The 20,216-nt window shown below is 46.3% G+C and overlaps 5 protein-coding genes across 5 annotated transcripts in view; 1 reads left to right on the top strand and 4 right to left on the bottom strand.

Moving 5' to 3' along the window:
• Positions 1-3,476, bottom strand: part of pes1 (non-ribosomal peptide synthetase module) — an 18,454-nt gene extending 14,978 nt beyond the window's left edge. The window contains exons 1-4 of the mRNA XM_041294060.2: positions 3,353-3,476; positions 927-3,240; positions 454-870; positions 30-332 (exon numbers count right to left, since the gene is read on the bottom strand). Coding sequence (XP_041149328.1) covers positions 30-332; positions 454-870; positions 927-1,427 — 1,221 coding nt within the window. The 5' untranslated portion in view covers positions 1,428-3,240; positions 3,353-3,476. The remainder of the gene's footprint in view (positions 1-29; positions 333-453; positions 871-926; positions 3,241-3,352) is intronic.
• On the top strand, positions 3,477-16,314 carry F9C07_2286085 (multidrug resistance-associated protein). The gene is made up of 17 exons (XM_071510803.1): positions 3,477-5,999; positions 6,104-6,641; positions 6,702-6,919; positions 6,982-7,261; positions 7,319-7,552; positions 7,603-8,384; positions 8,444-8,606; positions 8,686-9,027; positions 9,092-9,215; positions 9,282-9,353; positions 9,406-9,521; positions 9,601-10,219; positions 10,279-10,359; positions 10,416-10,790; positions 10,849-13,141; positions 13,195-15,336; positions 15,406-16,314. The coding sequence occupies exons 1-15, from the start codon at positions 5,775-5,777 to the stop codon at positions 11,078-11,080; spliced, it is 4,401 nt and encodes a 1,466-aa protein (XP_071367752.1). The 5' UTR covers positions 3,477-5,774; the 3' UTR covers positions 11,081-13,141; positions 13,195-15,336; positions 15,406-16,314.
• F9C07_2286084 (nucleoporin Nup120/160-domain-containing protein) lies at positions 10,197-16,314 on the bottom strand. The gene is made up of 5 exons (XM_041294061.2): positions 15,406-16,314; positions 13,195-15,336; positions 10,849-13,141; positions 10,416-10,790; positions 10,197-10,359 (listed from the first exon to the last, which is right to left on the bottom strand). Exons 1-3 carry the CDS (start codon positions 16,043-16,045, stop codon positions 11,991-11,993), a joined length of 3,933 nt encoding a protein of 1,310 aa, XP_041149330.1. The 5' UTR covers positions 16,046-16,314; the 3' UTR covers positions 10,197-10,359; positions 10,416-10,790; positions 10,849-11,990.
• Positions 16,315-18,118, bottom strand: F9C07_2286083 (DNA repair protein rhp51). The gene is made up of 4 exons (XM_041294062.2): positions 17,728-18,118; positions 17,551-17,630; positions 17,385-17,452; positions 16,315-17,316 (listed from the first exon to the last, which is right to left on the bottom strand). Exons 1-4 carry the CDS (start codon positions 17,812-17,814, stop codon positions 16,505-16,507), a joined length of 1,047 nt encoding a protein of 348 aa, XP_041149331.1. The 5' UTR covers positions 17,815-18,118; the 3' UTR covers positions 16,315-16,504.
• F9C07_2168697 (uncharacterized protein) lies at positions 18,119-20,216 on the bottom strand. The gene is made up of 3 exons (XM_071509341.1): positions 19,539-20,216; positions 19,461-19,478; positions 18,119-19,412 (listed from the first exon to the last, which is right to left on the bottom strand). Exons 1-3 carry the CDS (start codon positions 19,581-19,583, stop codon positions 18,828-18,830), a joined length of 648 nt encoding a protein of 215 aa, XP_071367751.1. The 5' UTR covers positions 19,584-20,216; the 3' UTR covers positions 18,119-18,827.

Raw genomic sequence — 20,216 nt, 5'->3', positions numbered from 1 at the left:
TCCTTCTCGTACGTTTGAGAATAACATACCTTTGGCTCCCCTGTTGATCCGGAAGTGAATATCACGTATGCTGCGTTATAACCCTTTACTTCCGTCAATAGGCTTACGTCTCCGCGGGGAATCGAACGTTCTTCCCAAGTGTCATTGTCCAGTGGTATCAGGTGCTCTACAACCACCCTTAAGTCCTCAGCATGGTTTCTAGAGCACAGCATGATCCTCGCCTGTACAGATCGAACAAGAGACTGCAAACGAGCCGCCGGGTGTGTTGGATCCAAGGGTACGAAGGCACCACCAGCCTTCAAGACAGCAAGCATTGCCACAATATTCCATTTCTGCAGGCACTTGTTAGAACATAGTAACGAACAGTAAAGGCAAATGGTCGCGGTCGTTACAGAATAATGATGAACAAAAAAGCCATTCATTTCGGATATTCAGGTTCCTCGGAACACTTACAGATTTATCAAAACATAGCGCTACGCGGACTTCAGGGCCAACACCTTGCACTTGGAGATAATACGCAAGTTGAGAAGCTAACAGATCCAATTCCCTGTACGACAAGCTTCCATCCCAAGCACACACAGCTTCCCTCTCAGGCTGAAGAAGTGCCTGCTCATGAATGATTTCATGAATACAGCGGTCGTGGGTCTCCGGAGTCACTGCATTAAACTTGTAGATGCGATCCCAATCGCTTCCTACTATGCCGCGTAGTTTGCTCACGATCATGTCATCTGCCACAAGAACCCTGGTTAAAGTTTGCTGGAAATAGTTGGACATGCTTATGATATGCTCGGTTGACATGTCGTTATTCCACCACTCCATGAAGATGTCGATATCTTCACGTAAGACCTTCACGTGAAGGCGAATGCGACACTGATGATTGAGCGTCAGTAGGTTCTTCTCGAAAAAGGTCATCACATCCAATTTACCTCATCTGGGAGGGCGGTCGCCGCGACTGGTTGTACTGGGATATCCGTCGAGATTCTTATCGTCTCACGACAATTTTGGATCATCAACATAGTGTTATACAGCCGAAAGCTTTTGTTTACCACGCTCGGGGTTCCGCATTTCTCAGCGGAATTGACGAGGTCACTCTGACCCTTCGCTTTTTCAAGCAATCCTCGGATAGAGTCATCTTCGCTGACTGAGAGTCTGCATGTACAGATAGACGCACTATCTGAGGAATGTGTCGCAAAATCACCAGCCGCCGGTTGTTGGAAACCGAAGCAAATATCTCCAGAACCGGTATAGCGGTAAAGGACCAAGGCCCACGTGGTTTGTAATAGAGCATCCAGTTGTCCTTCATGCCACGCCGAAATCAACTGAGTGGTTTCTGGACTGCTCATCCTCATCCTCATCGACATAGGCCCCTTAGGGCCTTCAGATAGGGGACTGAATTTTGGCAAAAAGCATTGGGTAGAGTGGGCCATGATGGTCAGTAGCTATCTGCGGAACACCGCAGAGGCAAATGTATTAGATATTAGGAATATAGAAATATGTAAAAAAAACAAAAAAGAACGAGAGGAGCTGACAGCTTGCACAGTGCTCCTTCACACTTTTAAATTGTACTTTTCAAATCATGGGGTATCATCGTGGGGTGTCAAAATTTGCTTCGACAAAAATAGATCAATGGAGCTAAAGGGCTTCATCACATCGCTAAGGCTTTGCGCAGACGCTACACACAAAGAACACGAAGGTACCAAGAACCAATGACAAAACATGAACGCCTTGTTTGTTAGCCACCGAGCTTCTTACGGTTTCCTATCTTCCCTTGCTTTAGTGTGAGTCCGGGCGATGTCCGGAACGAAGGGCATGGCTCTCGAACTTCTGCAGGGGGCCCGGGCCCATGTGCACCCCCCGGTATGGCTCGAAGCCTAGGAAACGATAACCCACATAGTGGACCCATAGTCAGGAGAGGCAAGTTTGGAAAAAAGAAAAGAAGGAAAGAGAGACAAAGGCAAATGAAAGTCAAGGCTGAATGGCTTGGTTGCAACAGGCATGTAAGAAGTTGCCCCATCGTAATCCTTGGGAGTCCTTCTTGGTCTGGAACAAGACTGGATCAGTAATATCCAGTAGGAGTGATCTTCGATTCGGTAGGGATCAAGTACTCGGCAGAGAAAAGATAACCGAGTACACTTTAGTGGACTCTTGAAGGAGCCAAGTTTTTCATAGGTGAAGGATTATTTCTCACCAGACTAAGTGGGTTCTTCGGGAATCCACTCTTAGAACTGGGAAGTATCAACAGGGAAGAGTCGTAGTTGCTGCAATGTTTTTGGATGGTGCAGGTATCTAATTCTAACCAGGTGACTTGTTGGTCGGAACAAAAGCTCCTTTCCCGTTCAGGCAGCTGGTTAATTTCGGAGGTTTTTCATTGGGCCCACGCAAACATCTCGTGGGCATTACCATATTGACTCCTACAGAGTGCATAAGATATCGTATTGAAGCATCCTAGCTGCATAATTCTCTTATGCACCGTTACATTCGCTTACAGATTCGAGAGAGCAGATCACAACTTTCTATCCAGGAATTGGATCAACAACCCCTTTCAGCCATCAGCCCCATGGGGATAGGACAAAGCAGATGTGTTGGATCAGCAGGAACCCAAGGTGGTTAGAATATGGATCACTGAGTTCTCGGATGCTCTCCTTGCTCAATCATTAGGCACTGTGGCGAACTATATGTTCGAACTCAATCGGTAGCAATTTATTACTGTTCGGATATAGAGACTACATACCATTAGACTTGCATAGTTTTAGCTCACTTGAACTTAAATCTACGAGTATGAGGATGTCTTGCTCGCTCGGAAATACAACCTCAGGTTCGACTAGGTCATCCCTTGGTGGACGTGTACAATTTCACCATAGCTAAGCATATCGTACGGAAATTTTTCTTGCGAGGTGCCTATATTTGGATCCGGCATCCGAAGGAAAATTGAAAGGATTGGATGCGATTGGCCTGGTGGCATTGTCATCGTCAAATTTTCACACGAGTAAAGTGATCTTCTGTTCTTTTTTCCCAATTAGCAGCAGTTTGTGCGTTAATATGAACGTCATGCGAGGTGAGAGAGGTTGTTGACTAAACGTCGATGCAGGCGCTGCAAGGGGGTGAAGACACTAGTAAATCCATGGTCTGTACTCCATATACTAGTAGTGTCGGGCCGATATCTATCACACCTCGTAATTTTCTTATTTTAGCTAAATTGCAAGCAAAATCCGACACCGATTATTGCCCAATCGGGGATGTCTAGGGTGAAGGATGTTAGCCCCACAAACTTCCTGCTCCGGAGATCTGAGCCGATTTTATTTTAAATTTAATGATCGAAGATCCCGGGGGGTTAAGGAGTGACAAGAGGTACCTATCATACTCCGGAGTTCTGAGTTATCACTAGCTGCGGCCACTGCCCAATCAGGAGGATCATACATCAAAAAAAAAAAAAAAGTGAACAATCAAAACTAAAATTTTTTTAAAAAAAGAATAGATAAATAAAATGGAAGCAAACGAAAACGAGCCGAGAAAAAGAAGAAGAAAAAAGAAAGGTCAGCGTTTGCCGCAATGTCTCTCATCCATGTGCTACTACTGCATGACGACAATAAATGCCTAACCCTAAAGGTTCCGATCTAGGCAACTCAAGCCCTCTGGACCAATGTGGCTCCCATAACAGCGGCAGCAAGATGAACACTAGTAGCTTGACAGTGTTTTTATTACAAACCAGATAACTAAGTTAGCTTTTCTACCTAAATCGAGTACGGTTGGGGTTGCAGGGTGGAAAATCACACCGGCCCGTAGAATTAGAAAAATATTAAATCGAACGTCGGGATCTGATGGATCTCCACAACTGCTGACAATCTCCCTGGCTGACACGCCAAACTAGACTAGTAGCAAGGCACAGGACAATTCAAAACTCCACTTTATAACGGGGACTGAAGGATACTCCCGAAGCTTCCCAACCATTGAACTCGACGGGTTAACACAAAGATAGTTAGCTAGTGGGCTCCGTCTCAAACTCGTTGAATCACCGCCATCCACCACGAAAATCTTAGTCTAGGCTGTCCAGGGGAAGAGGGTCGGTCCACCTAAGTAAGCTCTAACCCAATCACCGTAGTGGGTAAGGACTGTCTAGTGCTGATATTAACAAGGAATATAGACATTATACCTACGTATGTATCCACACAACTGCCTTGGTTGATCACAATGCTGTTTTCTCCCTAGTTTTCCTTGGAAGCCACTATTATAATCTTGTTCATGAATGGGCAACGACGCGGCTCGCCACCACTGAGGAACTGGTCATTCCACACACTAACAATCCTTAGGACGGGCTCTGTTCCAATCGGTTCTGCCATCAAGGTAGGTGCTTACTTTTTTCTTTTTCTTTCTTTCTTTTCGCCGCCTCTTGCTGATGTTGCTGAGGTCAGCGTGTCAAGCAATGGGCACGTCAACTGCACGGTACAATTTCAAATTAATTGATAACGGGCCGCGATCACTGTGAAGAAGACAATAATGACTTGTAGTGTCGTACTACATGATCCTGTGACGGGTTCTTTTTGTTTTTTTCTCCATGCATCATTAAATGTCATGTCTTTCTACAGGTGAATAAACTTCTGAATGTAAACATCTCCGTCTTGGATATATCGAGTGGCTTTTCGGCTGAGGTAGATGAGATCTCAGCAGCATTATACATGCTACGTTGGATTATGCTGCTTCTCAGCTCGGGATTTGGAATGAACCAATTCTTTCTCATCCGTATTCCGGTCGTCCGCAAAGCCACCCGAGCTCGTTCCGGAACTAGTACGCAGTACTTTTGACTTGGTTTACAGCATGGCTACTATGGGTCCGTCCCATATCTCAGAGGCTTATATGTGGGGACTACAACAGGGATGCCTTAATTTGTCCAACTAGACTCTTCTTAGGTAACTATCAAGTCCTAACTACCTATGGCAATGCAAGGACAAAAAGAATTGAAGAGGAAAAACAAGAAATAGAAAAGGGAAAGGCCGGGTCCATAGCTCGAACTAGGAAAGAGCGCCAAACTTGGTCTGGACCGACTATGAGTTCAGCTCAGGTACCAAAAATAATATTGATGAAGATGACAACAATAATATCCAAGGTATTAACAACAGAATAAGAATGAAGCCACGGTTGTACGGCACCCTCCTCGTGTTGCCCTACCCTGAACGCTCGAGTTATCGCCACTCATCATGCGAGGGGAGCGTATTATCATCACCCCACAGTTACGTAGCGGTAGTAGTGGTATACATCTCGCCTAAGACAAAACTCTATGCATGGCAAAGACATATCTAGAATCAGAAAAAAAGCAAAAGTAAAACAAAAATTCCTAATAGTGGAGATCCCCTTCTGCAAGAATATGGATCACCAAATCATTTCCTTTGATAGCCGAGCGTTGGGTTCAGATGAACACATTGCATTGGATCGGCGACAGATGGCTTTACGATTTTAATTCTCCTTGTGATCGTGTTCGTGATGGAACCGGTGGGTTCGACTTCCACTATTCTCTAGTTTGATTTATTTATTTTTATTATCATTTTTAGGTTGTTTCTCCCTAATCGCACCGTATATGATGACTAGGCTGCTATGAAGCCAAAAGCAAAACTGGGATGAGAATTTGTCAAATTTGATTTTGATTTTTATTTATTATTATTTTTTTTTTCTCTCCTCCTTCTTCATGATTAAGTAAACGGAGTCAAAGACAGATACCCATAATAACAGGTCCAGCCACCCATGATAGTGATTTCACTGTGATAGGAAACCATAGCGTAGTCATGGTGGTGCATTCAGGCTTCCTCGCGTGCCAGCGGGAGGATAATTCATTTCGGATTCCTGTCCGGTCCTGTCGAGATGGCTTCGACTTCTCTTTGCTTTTCGAGGAAACTATTCTAGGAGTATTGCCTCTTGGGCTTGTTCTTATAATCGCATCATATCGACTCTATCAACTGTTTCGAAAGCAACGCAAAGTGGTAACATCATGGCTGTTATGGGCAAAACTTGTATGTATGATTTCCTTTTTGGGTCAATTGTGTCCCGTGATTTTTGACCTTTGTTTGCGCTTGACGTGAACTCATCACTTCTCTGCCGCTAACCTTCCCATTAGACAACGTGGGCGCTTCTAGCGATCATCCATCTTGTCCTAATAGCATTATGGGCCCTTCCAGCAGCAAACCGAACGCAAGCCTCCATTGCTGCAAATGCGGTGTTGACTGTGGGGATCTTGTTTCTCGGAGTCCTCTCTTATGCGGAACATAATTATTCAGTTAGGCCATCTCTTCTTCTGGGCATATACCTTTCCATCACTCTACTTTTCGACATAGCAAAGACGAGAACGCTTTGGCTGCGCGAACTAGCGGAAATTAACAGAATAATTGCAATTCTTACTTCGGTAGCAGTAGGGGTGAAGGCCCTACTACTCCTTCTTGAAACAGTGGAAAAGCGGCGCATCCTCAAAAATGTCTACGCAAAATATCCACCTGAAGCTACAGGAGGTATCTTCAACAGATTTCTCTTTTGGTGGTTAAACCCTCTGTTCAAAACTGGGTTCTCCAAGCTACTTTCGGTAGAGGACTTATATACACTTGACAAGCAATTGGCCTCCAAAACACTGCATAACTCCTTGGAGACTATGTGGAACAACGGTAGTAAGCCCCAAATGACTGACCAATTTATCCTGCAGCAAGTGAGCTGACGTCAGCCAGGGAACAAAAACTCGTTGCTACTTGTTACATTCCGGACATTCAAATGGCAGCTTCTCTCGGCCGTGCTTCCACGAGCTTGTCTCGCCGCCCTGAACATATGCCAGCCTCTGCTACTACATAGATCACTTTCATTTTCGGTAGAACCAGAAACCAATGCCACCACTAACATCGGTTACGGTTTGATTGGTGCCTATATCCTCGTGTATCTGGGGATGGCGGTCAGTATAGCACATACGTTCCACCGGAGTCCTCACTCTTGGTTGCTAATCTTTTCTTTTAGGTAACAATGGGCCAGTACCAACACATGACATACCGCGCCATCACGATGGTGAGAGGTGCCGTGATCTCCATGGTGTACAGGAAAGCCACTACACTAAGCGTTGAAGATGCTGATCCCGCTTCATCTCTTACACTGATGAGCGCTGATATAGAGAGGATTGTTCAAGGGTGGCAGACAATCCATGATATCTGGGGTAATGCCTTAGAGATTGGCTTAGCCATTTTTCTCCTGGAACAGCAGTTAGGAGTAGCTGCCGTGGTTGCTGTTGGTGTCGCTGTTGGTGAGTTGGACTTCACCTTATCTTGGTGATCAACGTATTAATGATGTTTTCGGATAGTGGCCCTTGCTGGCTCTTTGATAAGTCTTGTGTTCGTGATGTCGAGACAGGCTATGTGGCTTGAAGCAATCGAAAGACGCATCTCATCTACCACGTCAATGCTTGCCTCTATGAAAGGGATCAAGATGCTGGGTCTTAGTGACCTGCTTATGACATGCATTCATAACTTACGGCTTGACGAGTTGAGAATCTCGAGGAACTTCAGGAAGCTGCTAGTTTGGAATATGGCGTTTGGTATGTTCGATACGCTTCGCCTGTTGTGATTTGCTAATGGCTTCATGCAGCTTGGACAACCCGGATTTTCGCGCCGATATTCGCATTCGGTGCGTTTGTCGGTATCTCGCATAAAAACGGAAATGACGCTGCCCTAAATACTTCGACGACTTACACCTCACTGTCATTGTTTGCTCTTTTGGCTGACCCACTTTTGAACTTGGTCATGGCTCTGATGACTTTCCTTGGATCTGTTGGCTCCTTCCAAAGGATCCAGGAGTTCCTCGAGAAGAAGGGCCATGTAGACTCGAGAGATAAGTCCCGGCCGCTCCAACTAGAGCCCGTTCAGGAATCCAAGCAACTGGCTTTTGTTGAAGACTCTGAGACCCTAACTGATGGGTCAAGCTCGGCCAAATCAGAGAAGGAACCAACAGCTCTATCTGAGAACATGGTCACAATCAAAAATGGAGCGTTTGGTTGGGATACCCAGAAAGAACCTCTACTGAAAAGTTTGACAATCACGATCCCTCGTCAGACTTTTACCATGCTAGTTGGACCCTCCGGCTGTGGAAAATCAACCCTTCTCAAAGCTATCCTTGGCGAAGTACCTTGCTTGGATGGTACCATAATATTGTCGTCTGAGCGTATTGCGTACTGTGATCAAACACCGTGGCATATGAATGGGTCTATCAAGCAGAGTATTGTGGCAATGTCTGGGCTAGACGAGGATTGGTATGTTTCAGTTACCCGCGCATGCGCCCTGGTTGAAGATTTCAAACAATTACCGCGTGGAGACCAAACAATCATTGGGAGCAAGGGCATTGCCTTGAGTGGAGGACAAAGCCAGCGTATTGTGAGTAAACAGCCAATCAGCATTATTCCATCCCATCGCTAATGCCTCCGCTCTCGCAGGCACTAGCAAGGGCAGTATATGCCAGGAAAGATATCATAGTCTTGGATGATGTCTTTAGCAGTCTTGATGCGACAACTGAGGAGCACATCTTCCAGTGCCTAGTTGGTACACATGGCTTACTTCGTTCAATCGGCTCAACTATTGTTCTTTCCTCATCTTCTGGTAAGCCATAAACCAAACATTTACCTCCTTCCTTTGCTTTCCAGTGTATCAGCACCATGCTAACGAGCTATACTTGTAGTCAAACGAGTCCCTTTCGCCGACCATATCATAGTGCTCGGCAATGAGGGCCATGTCATTGAACAGGGAAGCTTCAAAGCCCTTGATCTAACAGGCGGCTATATCTCAAGCTTCGCGTTAGGCCTACCAGAGCAAAACAAGGCTGCTGAGAAGACCAGTAATTCAGGAAAGTCCGATGTTCAAGTGAGTTCTGTTGAACAGGACGAGGACAGCGAAGTGGATGGTCCTGGGGCGGGCGGCGACATTTCGATTTACTTGTATTATGTCAAGTCAATCGGTTGGCTCCCCACTCTCATATTCATTATTGCGATTACAGGGTTCGTTTTCTGTATATCCTTTCCCAGTGAGTTTGATGCAACGCCCTGCTCTCCTGCAATGGTCGAAGCTTGCTTACCCATCATAAACAGGTATTTGGATGAACTGGTGGGCTAGTTCAAATGAAGCGGAGCCTGGTAAACACACAGGCTACTACCTGGGAATTTACGCAATGCTAGGTGCTGTTGGCATGCTTTGTCTAATTGTCGGTTGCTGGTAAGTTATTGATCACTGTTTACCTCACACTGTGTTATTTTTAGACACTAAAGCGGGCCTCTTCAGGCAAATGATCATTACTATGGTGCCTAGATCTGGAGAAAACTTTCACAGAAAGCTCTTAAATACAGTTTTGAGGTACGTTTTATCACTTCCAAGTTTAATAGTATTTTTCTAATGACCTCTACAGCGCACCTATGTTATACTTCTCGAAGACAGATAGTGGCGCCATTCTTAATCGATTCAGCCAAGATTTACAACTCATTGACATGGAACTTCCAGTTGCTGCTATTAATGCATTCGTCAGTAAGTCACCTTCAAAGATTCTAATAGTCTATCAAGCTTCAGTGGGGGGGGCAGTTACTTATAATTGTATAATCGCTAGCATTCGTCCTCTGCATATGTCAAATGGTGTTTATTGGAATAGCCTCAAAATACGCGGCCATCTCTTTCCCGGCGGTCATTCTAGCGGTTTACGGAATACAGAAAGTGTATCTTCGCACCTCACGACAACTGCGATTCTTGGATCTTGAAGCCAAGGCGCCTCTATACTCTCATTTTGCTGACTGCCTTGGTGGTCTGGTGACGTTGAGAGCTTTTGGCTGGCAGCAGGCTATGGAAGAGAGGAACCATGAACTGCTTGACTATTCTCAGAGACCATTTTATCTTTTGTATGCCATTCAACGCTGGCTTACACTCACCTTGGATCTTGTAGTCGCCGGTATTGCAGTTTTGTTGATTGTCCTAGTTGTGGTGCTACGTGGGTCTATGAGTGCAGGCTACGTTGGTGTGGCCTTGCTCAATGTCATCCTGTTCAGCCAGAGTATCAAACTGCTGGTAACGTTCTGGACCAATCTTGAGACTCACATCGGCTCCATCTTGCGTGTTAAGATGTTCTCTGAGAATGTTCCTTCAGAGAACCTGCCCACAGAAAATGACAGCTTGCCACCAGACTGGCCATCGCAAGGAAACATAGTCTTTGACTCTGTCAGTGCAGAGTATAGGTAAGTACCTCCAAGATTACACAGCAACGTTTACTGTACTAATACGCGGTTAAATGAAGAGCTTCGGAGCCAGTTCTCAGGGACGTATCTTTGTCTATTCAAGCAGGGGAAAAAGTGGGGATATGCGGCAGGACTGGAAGGTAAGATTGATTGCATATCTTTCTGGCACTGCACTGTTGCTTATATTCTTTGGTAGTGGTAAAACCTCTCTCTTAATGAGTGTCTTCCGGATGGTTGAGCTCAGTTCTGGAGGTATTCAGATTGACGGCGTCGATATATCAAAGGTGCCACGGCAAGAAGTACGCTCCCGCATTAACGGGGTCGCTCAAAGCCCCTTATTGATAAGGGGAAGTGTCCGAGAAAATATCGATCCAACAGGCTGCCACACTGATAAGTCCATAATGGAAGCTCTCAGAGCCGTTCAACTCTTCTCCAAGGTTCAGGAAAACGGAGGCCTAGGCACCGAAGTTGACGAACTATTCCTATCTCACGGGCAAAAGCAGCTCTTCTGTCTCGCTCGAGCAATCCTGCGTCAAGGCAATATTCTCGTCCTGGACGAAGCTACCAGCAGGTACGCATTGCACCTTAAATAATATAGTTTGTATCAAATACTGACATATCCGATTTAGTGTCGATACCGTAACCGACGAGATCATGCAACGAGTTATCCGGGAAAGGTTCAGCAACCACACAATCCTCACCGTTGCCCACAAGCTTGAAACAATTCTCGACTATGACAAGATTATCGTGCTGGATGCCGGCCGCATAGTCGAGTCCGGCAGTCCCTATGCTCTTCTGGCTTCGGACACCTCGCATTTCAGCAAATTATATGCAAGCTCGATGATGGAGGAAGCCGAGTAAATGACTCATATACATATGCGAGATACCCATATAAAAGTGTTACTTTCACCTATATACTAATTTTTTCTAATATATAACTAACAATTGCTTCATGAGTCCTTATCCATCAGCCAGATGCTGCATCCGTTGTAAACATTGAGTTTCTGGGCAATCCTCTAGCTATGCTTGTTCATACATGGGTTATACAGTTCTAGAATATATTTCCAGAAGAATATAGAAAGAAGAAAGATTAGATCAATACCCCAAAACCGTAGTTATTCAACATAAACTATTTTTCATCCATGAGCCTAGACATAACAACAAAAGATAAATCCATTTAGCAAACCGCAAAGGCATGTCCATACATATACATACATCCCTTAGTACAACGCCCTGAAAAGTCTTACGGGGGCGATATACAGTGCTACTTCATTTGTTCTGTTACTTCTATCTCCCCACAAGTCATTTTGAAGAGTCAGGACACCTCATAGCATTATTTTCTGGAGCCCTGAGCTGAAGATATCGCGTTCTTGCTAGATGTTGTTAGAGAAAGGTAGTAGCTTCCTAGAGGTGTTTCTTTATTGGCATCTTAATTATATAACACTCAGGCTTAATGTTTTCGGTTTAGCTCTATTAATGCAATGGGTTCGAAGGTATTGTCCGAGGTTACAGTTTCTCGGGGGATTGTGCTTTCTAGAAACATTCAAGCAGTGTGTCGGTAGTCTACTAGGAGGATAGATATCTTGAAGGAGCAGAAGAGAAGGAACCGAAAAATTAGAAAAAAGCCTCCATTTCCTTGCACCACCAGATAATTGAAATAAGAAGCCTAGCCTAGAATACAAATGCAGTCCAGAGTCTGAGATAGATGGGAAAAAAGAACAATATGCAAGAGATTAAATCAGAAATCATGGACACTCATCTAAGGCTCGACCTAGAGTCGCATCGTATCATCATTATCTGCCTCAATGGCGTCAAGAACTCCGAACTCCCAATCACCTCTCTCGATTCTACTGACCCGATCCAGCTCGGACTGGTACTCGCGACGTAAATGGTCGAGCGTCACAATGACACGCCGTCGGGGAGCATGGCTGCCGACTGTAGAGACAGAAGACCTGCTATCTCTGCGTCCGGATGGTACGATTGCGGTGGCACTGGAGCTGAGTCGGCGCTTGGAGCCATAGGGTGTGGGTGAGTTGACATCAGCTTCCTCCATGAATACATTCCCGTCATCGTCTGCTTGCAGACTACGGCGTCGATCTGCGAACGGGGCGGCGGGTACACTGGAGTCTTCCTTCTCGACTAAAATATAGGCTTCACTCTTCTCCACGCAGCCAAGCAGGTTGATTAGAGAAAGGAGTTCGGTTCTAATCTCCTTGCTTTCGAGATCATCTTCCTCCGCAGGCTGGGTGCCGTCAATGTCGCGGTTCTTGCTCAGCACCAGATGAGAGGAAGGAGCATCCCGGGCATTGCGTAGGCGCTGCACGTTTCGATACGCGATCTCGGCGGCCCCACGATAATCGCCCCGTGCGATGCGGTATGCCTGTAAAATTCTCTGGTAATCAGGTGTGCTGCTTCCAGTATCTAAGAGAGAACTGAAAGTCGTCTGTTTCCGAGCAAGTGAGGCCAGTATATCGTCCACGTGGGAAGCGATATTTGGGATAAGTGCCGTCGGAAAGTGGAGAATTTGCTGAAGTCCAGCAGTGCCTGGTCCGGATGCAACCAATATACTCGTGACTAGGGAGCTGAGAGCGGACTTCTGCAGTGCAAAGTCCTTGTATCGAGATAGGGCAGAATATGCTTGGTCAAACTGACAATTCTGCAACGACGAATAGAACAAACGCGAAAGAAGGTCCGTGCGCAGGATGTTGTATTCTGGATCTTGGTCATTGTGGTTTTCACTCGCAAGCGCCTGCAATGCAAGGCGTGCGAAGTCAGCAACGTGAGAAAACGAGCGAGCTTGCTCGAAGATGGTCAAAATATGTTGAAAATATTTTGGAAGGCCATTGTGGAACGAGTCCACTGAGACAATATCCAGCAGCGTGGACGACATTTCATGCAAGTTACCGAGAGGTTTGCCGCATGCTAGAGACAAGGTCAGATAAGCTGGTCCAAGAAAATGCGAGTGGGAAACTTACAGAGGAGATATGCAGCCTTGCGGAAATACAAGGCCGCAGTGTCGAATTCGGACATAGCCACATACAGACGACCTTTCACATATGTCGCCCAAGAAGTGCTTGGCTGGAAACGAAGGAAGTCCCAGGCAAGATCAATGTTGTTCTTTGCAATGAGATCACACTGAATGTAAACCAGGGCATTTGGAAAAGCTACTTCGCCTTGGCGTGTGACCCACGACAAGACATCGTGGATTCCCAGAGTTAGAGTATAGCTCTGGGGTAGACCGATAGTCTGCCGGGGTTTGATATCGCTAGCAAACAGGTCCTCCAGAATAGTCGCCATTCTTGAGCCTGTAGTCTTCGAAGGCGAGTCCTTCAAAGAGAATTGTGACGCTGATTGGTCATCTGAGACGTTTGTAGGCCTATCAAGACATTTCCGGGTGTTTGAGCTGAGCCAGGCCATCATCTCGTATTCTCTTAGCAACGTTATCAGCGAACCGAACAAGTCCACGGCATCGAACTCAGATGTGTCTTCTTGCTGAACCTCACCGTCCACAAAAACCACAAGGACTAAGAGGTCAATGAGAAGCTGACGCGTATATAATATCGCCTCCTGCACACCATTCACAGTAACCTTGACTCCGAAATGGGTAGCCAAAAGGTCTGAATCCTTTCCGGGGAACCCAAGTGGGATCGTGTCTATGATAGTGTAGAAAACATTGTTCGGCAGATTGTAGATGTTCAGATACCCATCCATAGCCGCAAGCAGACCATCATAGGTCTTGTTGGAGATCTGTTCGCCAAAGTCGCAACGATCACGGAAAGCGTCCATCCTGTCTTGGACAGACGAGGACGGATCAGTGAATAGCTCTGCTTCAAGAGCGTTTTGACATGCTGCGTTAAGTTCAGCTGGGAATCTTTTCCTGAACCCAGAGGCAACTCTCATCAATCGAGAAGCTTGCTCGAACATATTTCCAATTTCCTCGTCCAGGTTCCTGTGCCTCCAGCGATCCGCAATTTTGTGTCCTTCGGCGCGAAGTTCAGCGCCCGAGTTGTGCAAAAGCAACTCGGTTGAGCTGCATTCCCTGATTACTGCGCAACTATCTGAAAGAAGCAGCCATGGAGTCTCATAGTAGAAGTCATAAAGAAGAGAGACAGGCTCGAATCGCCTCTTATCAATATCCTCCGCAATCTGCCAAAACTGGCGCCACTTTGCGTCTGTATCCGTGCGATACCTAGCGAAATCCATCTCGTCCTCGGCAAACTTCCGAAGCGATACAGTGGCAGCGATAGTAGAGCAAAGTCGCTCCGTAAGTGAAGCACTTTTCTTTAGAACGCTAGGGGATGAGAGGGGCCGGAGTGCCTCCTGATAAACCGCTAGGGAAGTCTCAAGCACCTCAGGAGAATACTTGTTGGGCTGTAAAAGAAACTTCAGCCACTTCTCTGTTGGGTCCACTACGTCGGAGAATGCCATAGGCGGCGGAGGCTCCTGTCCGCGAGTGTCGATCGCCGTCGACACCCAATTGGTATCCCAGTCTCTCACTAGAGTTTCGAAATTGAAATGTAGGGTGTAAAGCTGATAGACTCCGCTGTTTCTCCAAAGGACCCATAGTTCCATTCCTTTCCCTTCTTCGGCCGGCTTGAGCTGGAAATCTATAATACTCCAGAACACATTCCCGGTTGAATCAGGGTCTAAGGGCCGCAAACGAGCATCTGGAAAGAGATCTTCGATAACAAGCGGTGATGTCAAGCCTCCCTTTACAGCCCAGAACTTGAAGCGTCCATCCTCAAAAGGCGAATATGTGATGACATAATACCGATATGCCCCGTCCAGCGCTCTCTCCACGTTGAATACACGAATGAAGGATGAATCAGCTGGGTTTAATGTATATGACAACGAATCCGGCTCTTGCACTTCACGGCCTAACAGGTCAGTCGTGGCAGCTAGCTTGTTTGTAGCTAGGTTCCAGATCTTTAAAGTGTGATTCAAACAGACCGCGAAGGCGTAAGTCTGATCAGATGTCGTAGCGATCGCATTTGCCAGGTTTGTATCGAGATTGCGTCCTTTATATTTAATTGAAGGTTGCGCGTGCCACCTAACCAATCCGCGGATAGAGGCACCCCAAGTTCTCTCGTCGAATGTAAGGGGAGACCAATTTGAGCCTGGAAACCAATTGAGTCAGCATTCTCAATTCACCTGTGCCAGGTTTAAGGCGAAATGTGGAGGTTTACCATCATCACCAGACCTCCGGGTTAGGCGCAGAAGTGCGCCGTTATCGAGGGAGATGAACAACTCAAGCGGACTGCTAGCATGCAATCGGTGGGGGTAGGAGAACGACATGGGCGCCGGTACATAGCTCTTGCACCAGTCCAATACATTGTCGTCAATCGCACTTGTTCTGCGGAAAAATTCGGGGCGCAAACTCAAGGTGTAAAGTTGCTTCGAAGCCGTAATCACGAAAACGCTCAGCACTTCATGATCCTCCAAGTCTGCGAAGTCAACACATGAAGGAAGAATTTCTTCTTGAAAATCCAAGCGTATGGTATTGTTGTATACTGAATGCTCGATACCGCCCTTCGTTAAATCGACACACTGGATCTCGAGCACCTTGCTGTCATTGACAACCCTCCAAAGAAACGATCGGGGATAGACAGTGCGTTTGCGAAAGTAGATTGACCCCTGGCTCGAGAGATGTCGTCTAGAGAATTCTTCCTCATCTTTCGCTATCGGTTCGTCTGCGCCTACAGAGGAGGATATAGAGAATCGCGCTCGGCTTTGCGTACTCGCATGTGTTGGAATCTGAATGTTGACGACGGCGTTCGATGAGTACGGTCGAAGGTCGACCTTGGTGTCTTTATAAATTTTCGCCATGTCGGATGAGCGAGGGACCACCTTCCACTAATTTGTAAAATTGGTCACTTCAAGTCTCCATGGCCGATTGTCGCAAGTACGTGGAATGTCGCAGCCTGTGGAGTTGGAAGAGGGAAGCTCCGAAGCTCTGTTCAGAAAAAACACGGTCTTGGCGCCAGCCTTAGCAACGCGCATTTATCCACCGCCTTTGGAGATCTACAAATTTGATGGAAGGACAGAAGAGCAAATCGTTCGAAATAGATATTTTTAGAAGACCATACGTTCTTTGTATATACAAGTCATAGTTCTTTTTTTATTGATCAACTTTTATCTCAATTAGCACATAAAATCTAGCACAATACCACAAACACCGTATGCTATCAAAATCAAGATACTAAACAATATGTACTAAAGAACAAACCAAGTAAAATCATATACCGATCGTGGTATCGTAAGTAATTAATACAGCTTCATCGCTCCTCAGTTATTTTCCAAGTCCTTGGGGCTAGGATCCCCAATACCATCTTCATTGATGGCAAAAAGACAGTCACTCTCGGGCAGACAGGGACTGTCATAGATCTTGCACACTCGGGTCTCTCCTCTCCCCTTTTTCAGACTCAGCCTGGTCGTGCTGGCGTGTGCGATAATGTTTCCACCGATTGGCTTCTTGGGGTCTGGGTTGAACATTGCACTCGGACCGCCGTCGACCTGGGCGACGACCTGGTTGGTGATGACGACGGCAATACCAAATTCATCCGCCAAGCGCTGCAAGGTACGCATGAATTTAGCGAGATGTGTTTGTCGAGTCGATAGTTCACCACGGCCGTTAAAATCTGTCCGATATAGCGCTGTAGCAGAGTCGACGACAAGAAGTGAGAAACGAGTTTCGCACATCATTTGAGACGCCTGGTTCAGCAGCTGGAGCTGGTGATCCGAGTTATAAGCGCGGGCATAGGCCACATTATCGAGTACCTCTTCGCCAACAAGTCCGTATCTTTGAGCAACTGCCAACAGACGGACCGGTCGAAATGTCCCTTCAGTATCAATATAAAGACACTTCCCTTCCCCACCACCCATGTCGAATGGCAGCTGGCAAGTCACTGCAAGCGTATGGCAAATTTGACTTTTACCTGTCCTGAATTCTCCGAATATCTCGGTAATAGATCCCGTTTCTATACCACCGCCTAGGAGAGTATCTAGTTGCTTGGATCCTGTCGTGATCGATATGAGCTCACTTCGACGTGCATGCATTTCTGTTGCAGTCGTGAAACCCATTGGCACAAGCTTGGCAGCTATTTATCAGGTATAATCAGCACGAATCCTTACAGACGGTTGAGCTCCATGAGTTGAGGTGACTAACCTTCAACCAAAACCTTGGTGGCCTTCTGCTCCGATATACCTTTGATTTGTTCCAGTAAACGTTTCGGTCTATGATGTACCACCAATGCCAATGTCAGCATCTCCTTAAGCTCTCCAAGTTTGGTGCTGCAGCAAGTTCATTTAAACATTCAAGAGGAAAGACGTACGTATACGCAATTGATTCGACAGTGTGATAGCCGGCATCGACAAACAATTTGATATCTCTTCCCGTTAATCCCGCAACACCCTATCGAGTCAATGGTCAGTACAAGTCACTGAAAGGGGCTTTTACTACTAAATCAAGCTTGTAATATTGTATTGTGTGGACAGTAGAGATTCCTCACTTCTAAAGCTGAAAGTGGCGTGGGCGCTCCAGGCCCGGGAAGTCCACTATCATCGTATTCATTCTGAGTATCCATATCCGCCGTCATTTTCAATCAGGTAGGCAAGTAAAGTGTCTCCCTAGCCAGCCCCAAGAGTAATCAAGCAACTGCTACTGGTCTTGCACACAGCCTACTCGACGCGACAGGACGCGTTCTATTGTAACTGTGGATGAATTCTTCGCTAGGATTGTTTCTTATCGGACGAATACCCCAAAGGCTGCTTTGTAGTCACCAGTTTGGAAACAATAGAAGTCTTATTTAAAATTCGTAAGTCGGTCGATGTGGCAAAATGGCGTATGACTCTACGGCGATAAACAATTTGTTGAGGTTCTGGACGCGTCGAGGCTGTCACGAGGTCACGTGTTCCAGGCACATCAGGCTGCTGCCTTAAGAGGTAAGCCTACAATTACGCAACGCTATATTGGAACAATAATGCAAGGAAACATGAGAGGGGCCCTAATGTACAGATCATGAGCTTGCTTCGTTGCATCTTGCTTCATCCAGTCCGAGAAGTCTCTTGACGGTTATCAACCGGTACACCGAACATTTTTCCACGTTAACAGTACACTTGTATCGCCTAAGAAGAATTCTACAAGTCATCCTCACATTTGAATAATAGTATACATCGCAGCGCTTCTCAGAGTGCAGTTGAGTCAATGCCGACGTGACACATGACAGTATCCAAACAAGAAAGAATGAAGACCTTCAAGGCTGGCCATTCACGCTCTGGGGTAGGTTACATGACCAATTGATAATAGCATATAATCCCCATTTTTTTGGGGAAATTAAACAATGGAATCATTCAATCAATGGATTGCGTGGTTCAGTCTATGCATTGATGGATCTGGGATGAGTTCCTTTTGATGACCATCAACGGACTCTGAAGAATCGGATCCCAACTGAAACATTTCGATTGGGCGTGCCTGGACATTTTCGTCGAACAATCTGCTGATCCTGCGCCTAAACTCTTCGGAAGAAGTTCGCGGATGAGCTCCTATGCGGGCTTGTCAGTTTCGGCATCCTGTTACCTCAAACCCCCTATACACCCCTACTTTCACAAACTAGAATGGAGTTATGGACTTACCTTCAGCGCCTGGCATTCGCTTCTCAAAAGGCTTGCTGATCCACGAGCCACGAGAGCTGAGTCGCAGCTTTGACCGGGCAACATCCGAATCGGCTACATCATGATGTTTACCGACTGGTTGAATATCTGACTGGCGAGATCTATTTGCATGCAAAGTGTTGGGGTAAAGACTTTCCGATGATTCGGCCCTAATATCGGAAACTGATGGAGCCCATCTTGGGCCAGACTGACTTGATAGAGGTACCGGCATGTACGTTTGAGAAGGCCTCTGTACCAAACCTGTTAGGCTCGCAGGCAGCTGCGTCAGGGCCGGTCCAGCGCTTTCGTGTCTGGTTGGTGTATTGGATTCCATCGGAGACTCCTGGCCCGGTGTCCATATGCCCTCCACAAGAACGCCTCGCTCTAAAGCTCTAGCACCGAACGGCACCTCATTTGTTTCTGACAGCATTGGATGTTGCTCCGCATCCTGTATCGTCTTCCGATGCGCGTCTGCAGCGGCATGTTTCCTAGTGGCCCGTCTGTTGTAGAAAAGGACGCAGAGCGAATAAATAAGCACGAGAACCTTGTCATATCAGTAGTGATCCTTGTGCCGTGGGGATTATCACATTACGAGAAGGCCCGCAAGCACCTATAGAAGTCGTCATTAGCAATGCCCCAGTTTCATAATACTCAGTCATTACATCCGTACCAAACTTAGCTTCTGCCACAGTGCCCAATCCACCCAAAACCGCATGGTGAATCCGGAATTTGGCTGACGGGCAAGGTGTGAGAGAAGTGTGCTGAGGCAGCAAGTAGCGGAGATTGCACTATGTCCACTGACTGGCCAATATGTAGACGACGGCTTTTGTCCGGTTAACCTATCACCTAGTGGTAAGTAGGATAGCTGTGCTTGGGGGCGGGATACTCTAAGACTATTGTGCGGATCCAGTTCTCAGTCAAGATGGGCAAAAGCAGGAATTCAGCTGCCATGGAAGTAACACTCTAATTTCAGCACACTGTTGGAAAGTGCAAACGCGTCGTAGGCGAGGCAAGGAAGACATTGAACAATGGAAAGCACGTATGAGCGATACTTCCTCTTATGTTGAAAAATGTACGGTGTGTTATTGGGGTACATTTTAATAAACACTTGTAAAGGCAGGGCAATGTCTAGCCTATGGTGGCGCATGTATGAGAATGGTTAAGAACTATACAATGACGAGGCCGTTTCAAGGTATGTGAGTCGATACAGTCAGTGTTAGTCCGACAGGATAGGGGGATACTCGTGAAAGCAAACTAAGCAGACAAGACAATTATTAGGCCGGGAAAAAAACAAGAGGGCGTTACAATGAGGAAAAATAATATATTGGAGTATGGCGAAGAGAACATA

The sequence above is a fragment of the Aspergillus flavus genome, chromosome 6 (assembly GCF_009017415.1).
Source record: "Aspergillus flavus chromosome 6, complete sequence".
Taxonomy (NCBI): domain Eukaryota; kingdom Fungi; phylum Ascomycota; class Eurotiomycetes; order Eurotiales; family Aspergillaceae; genus Aspergillus; species Aspergillus flavus.
The sequence above is the reverse complement of the archived record's forward strand: the minus strand, read 5'-3'. Positions and strand labels throughout refer to the sequence as shown.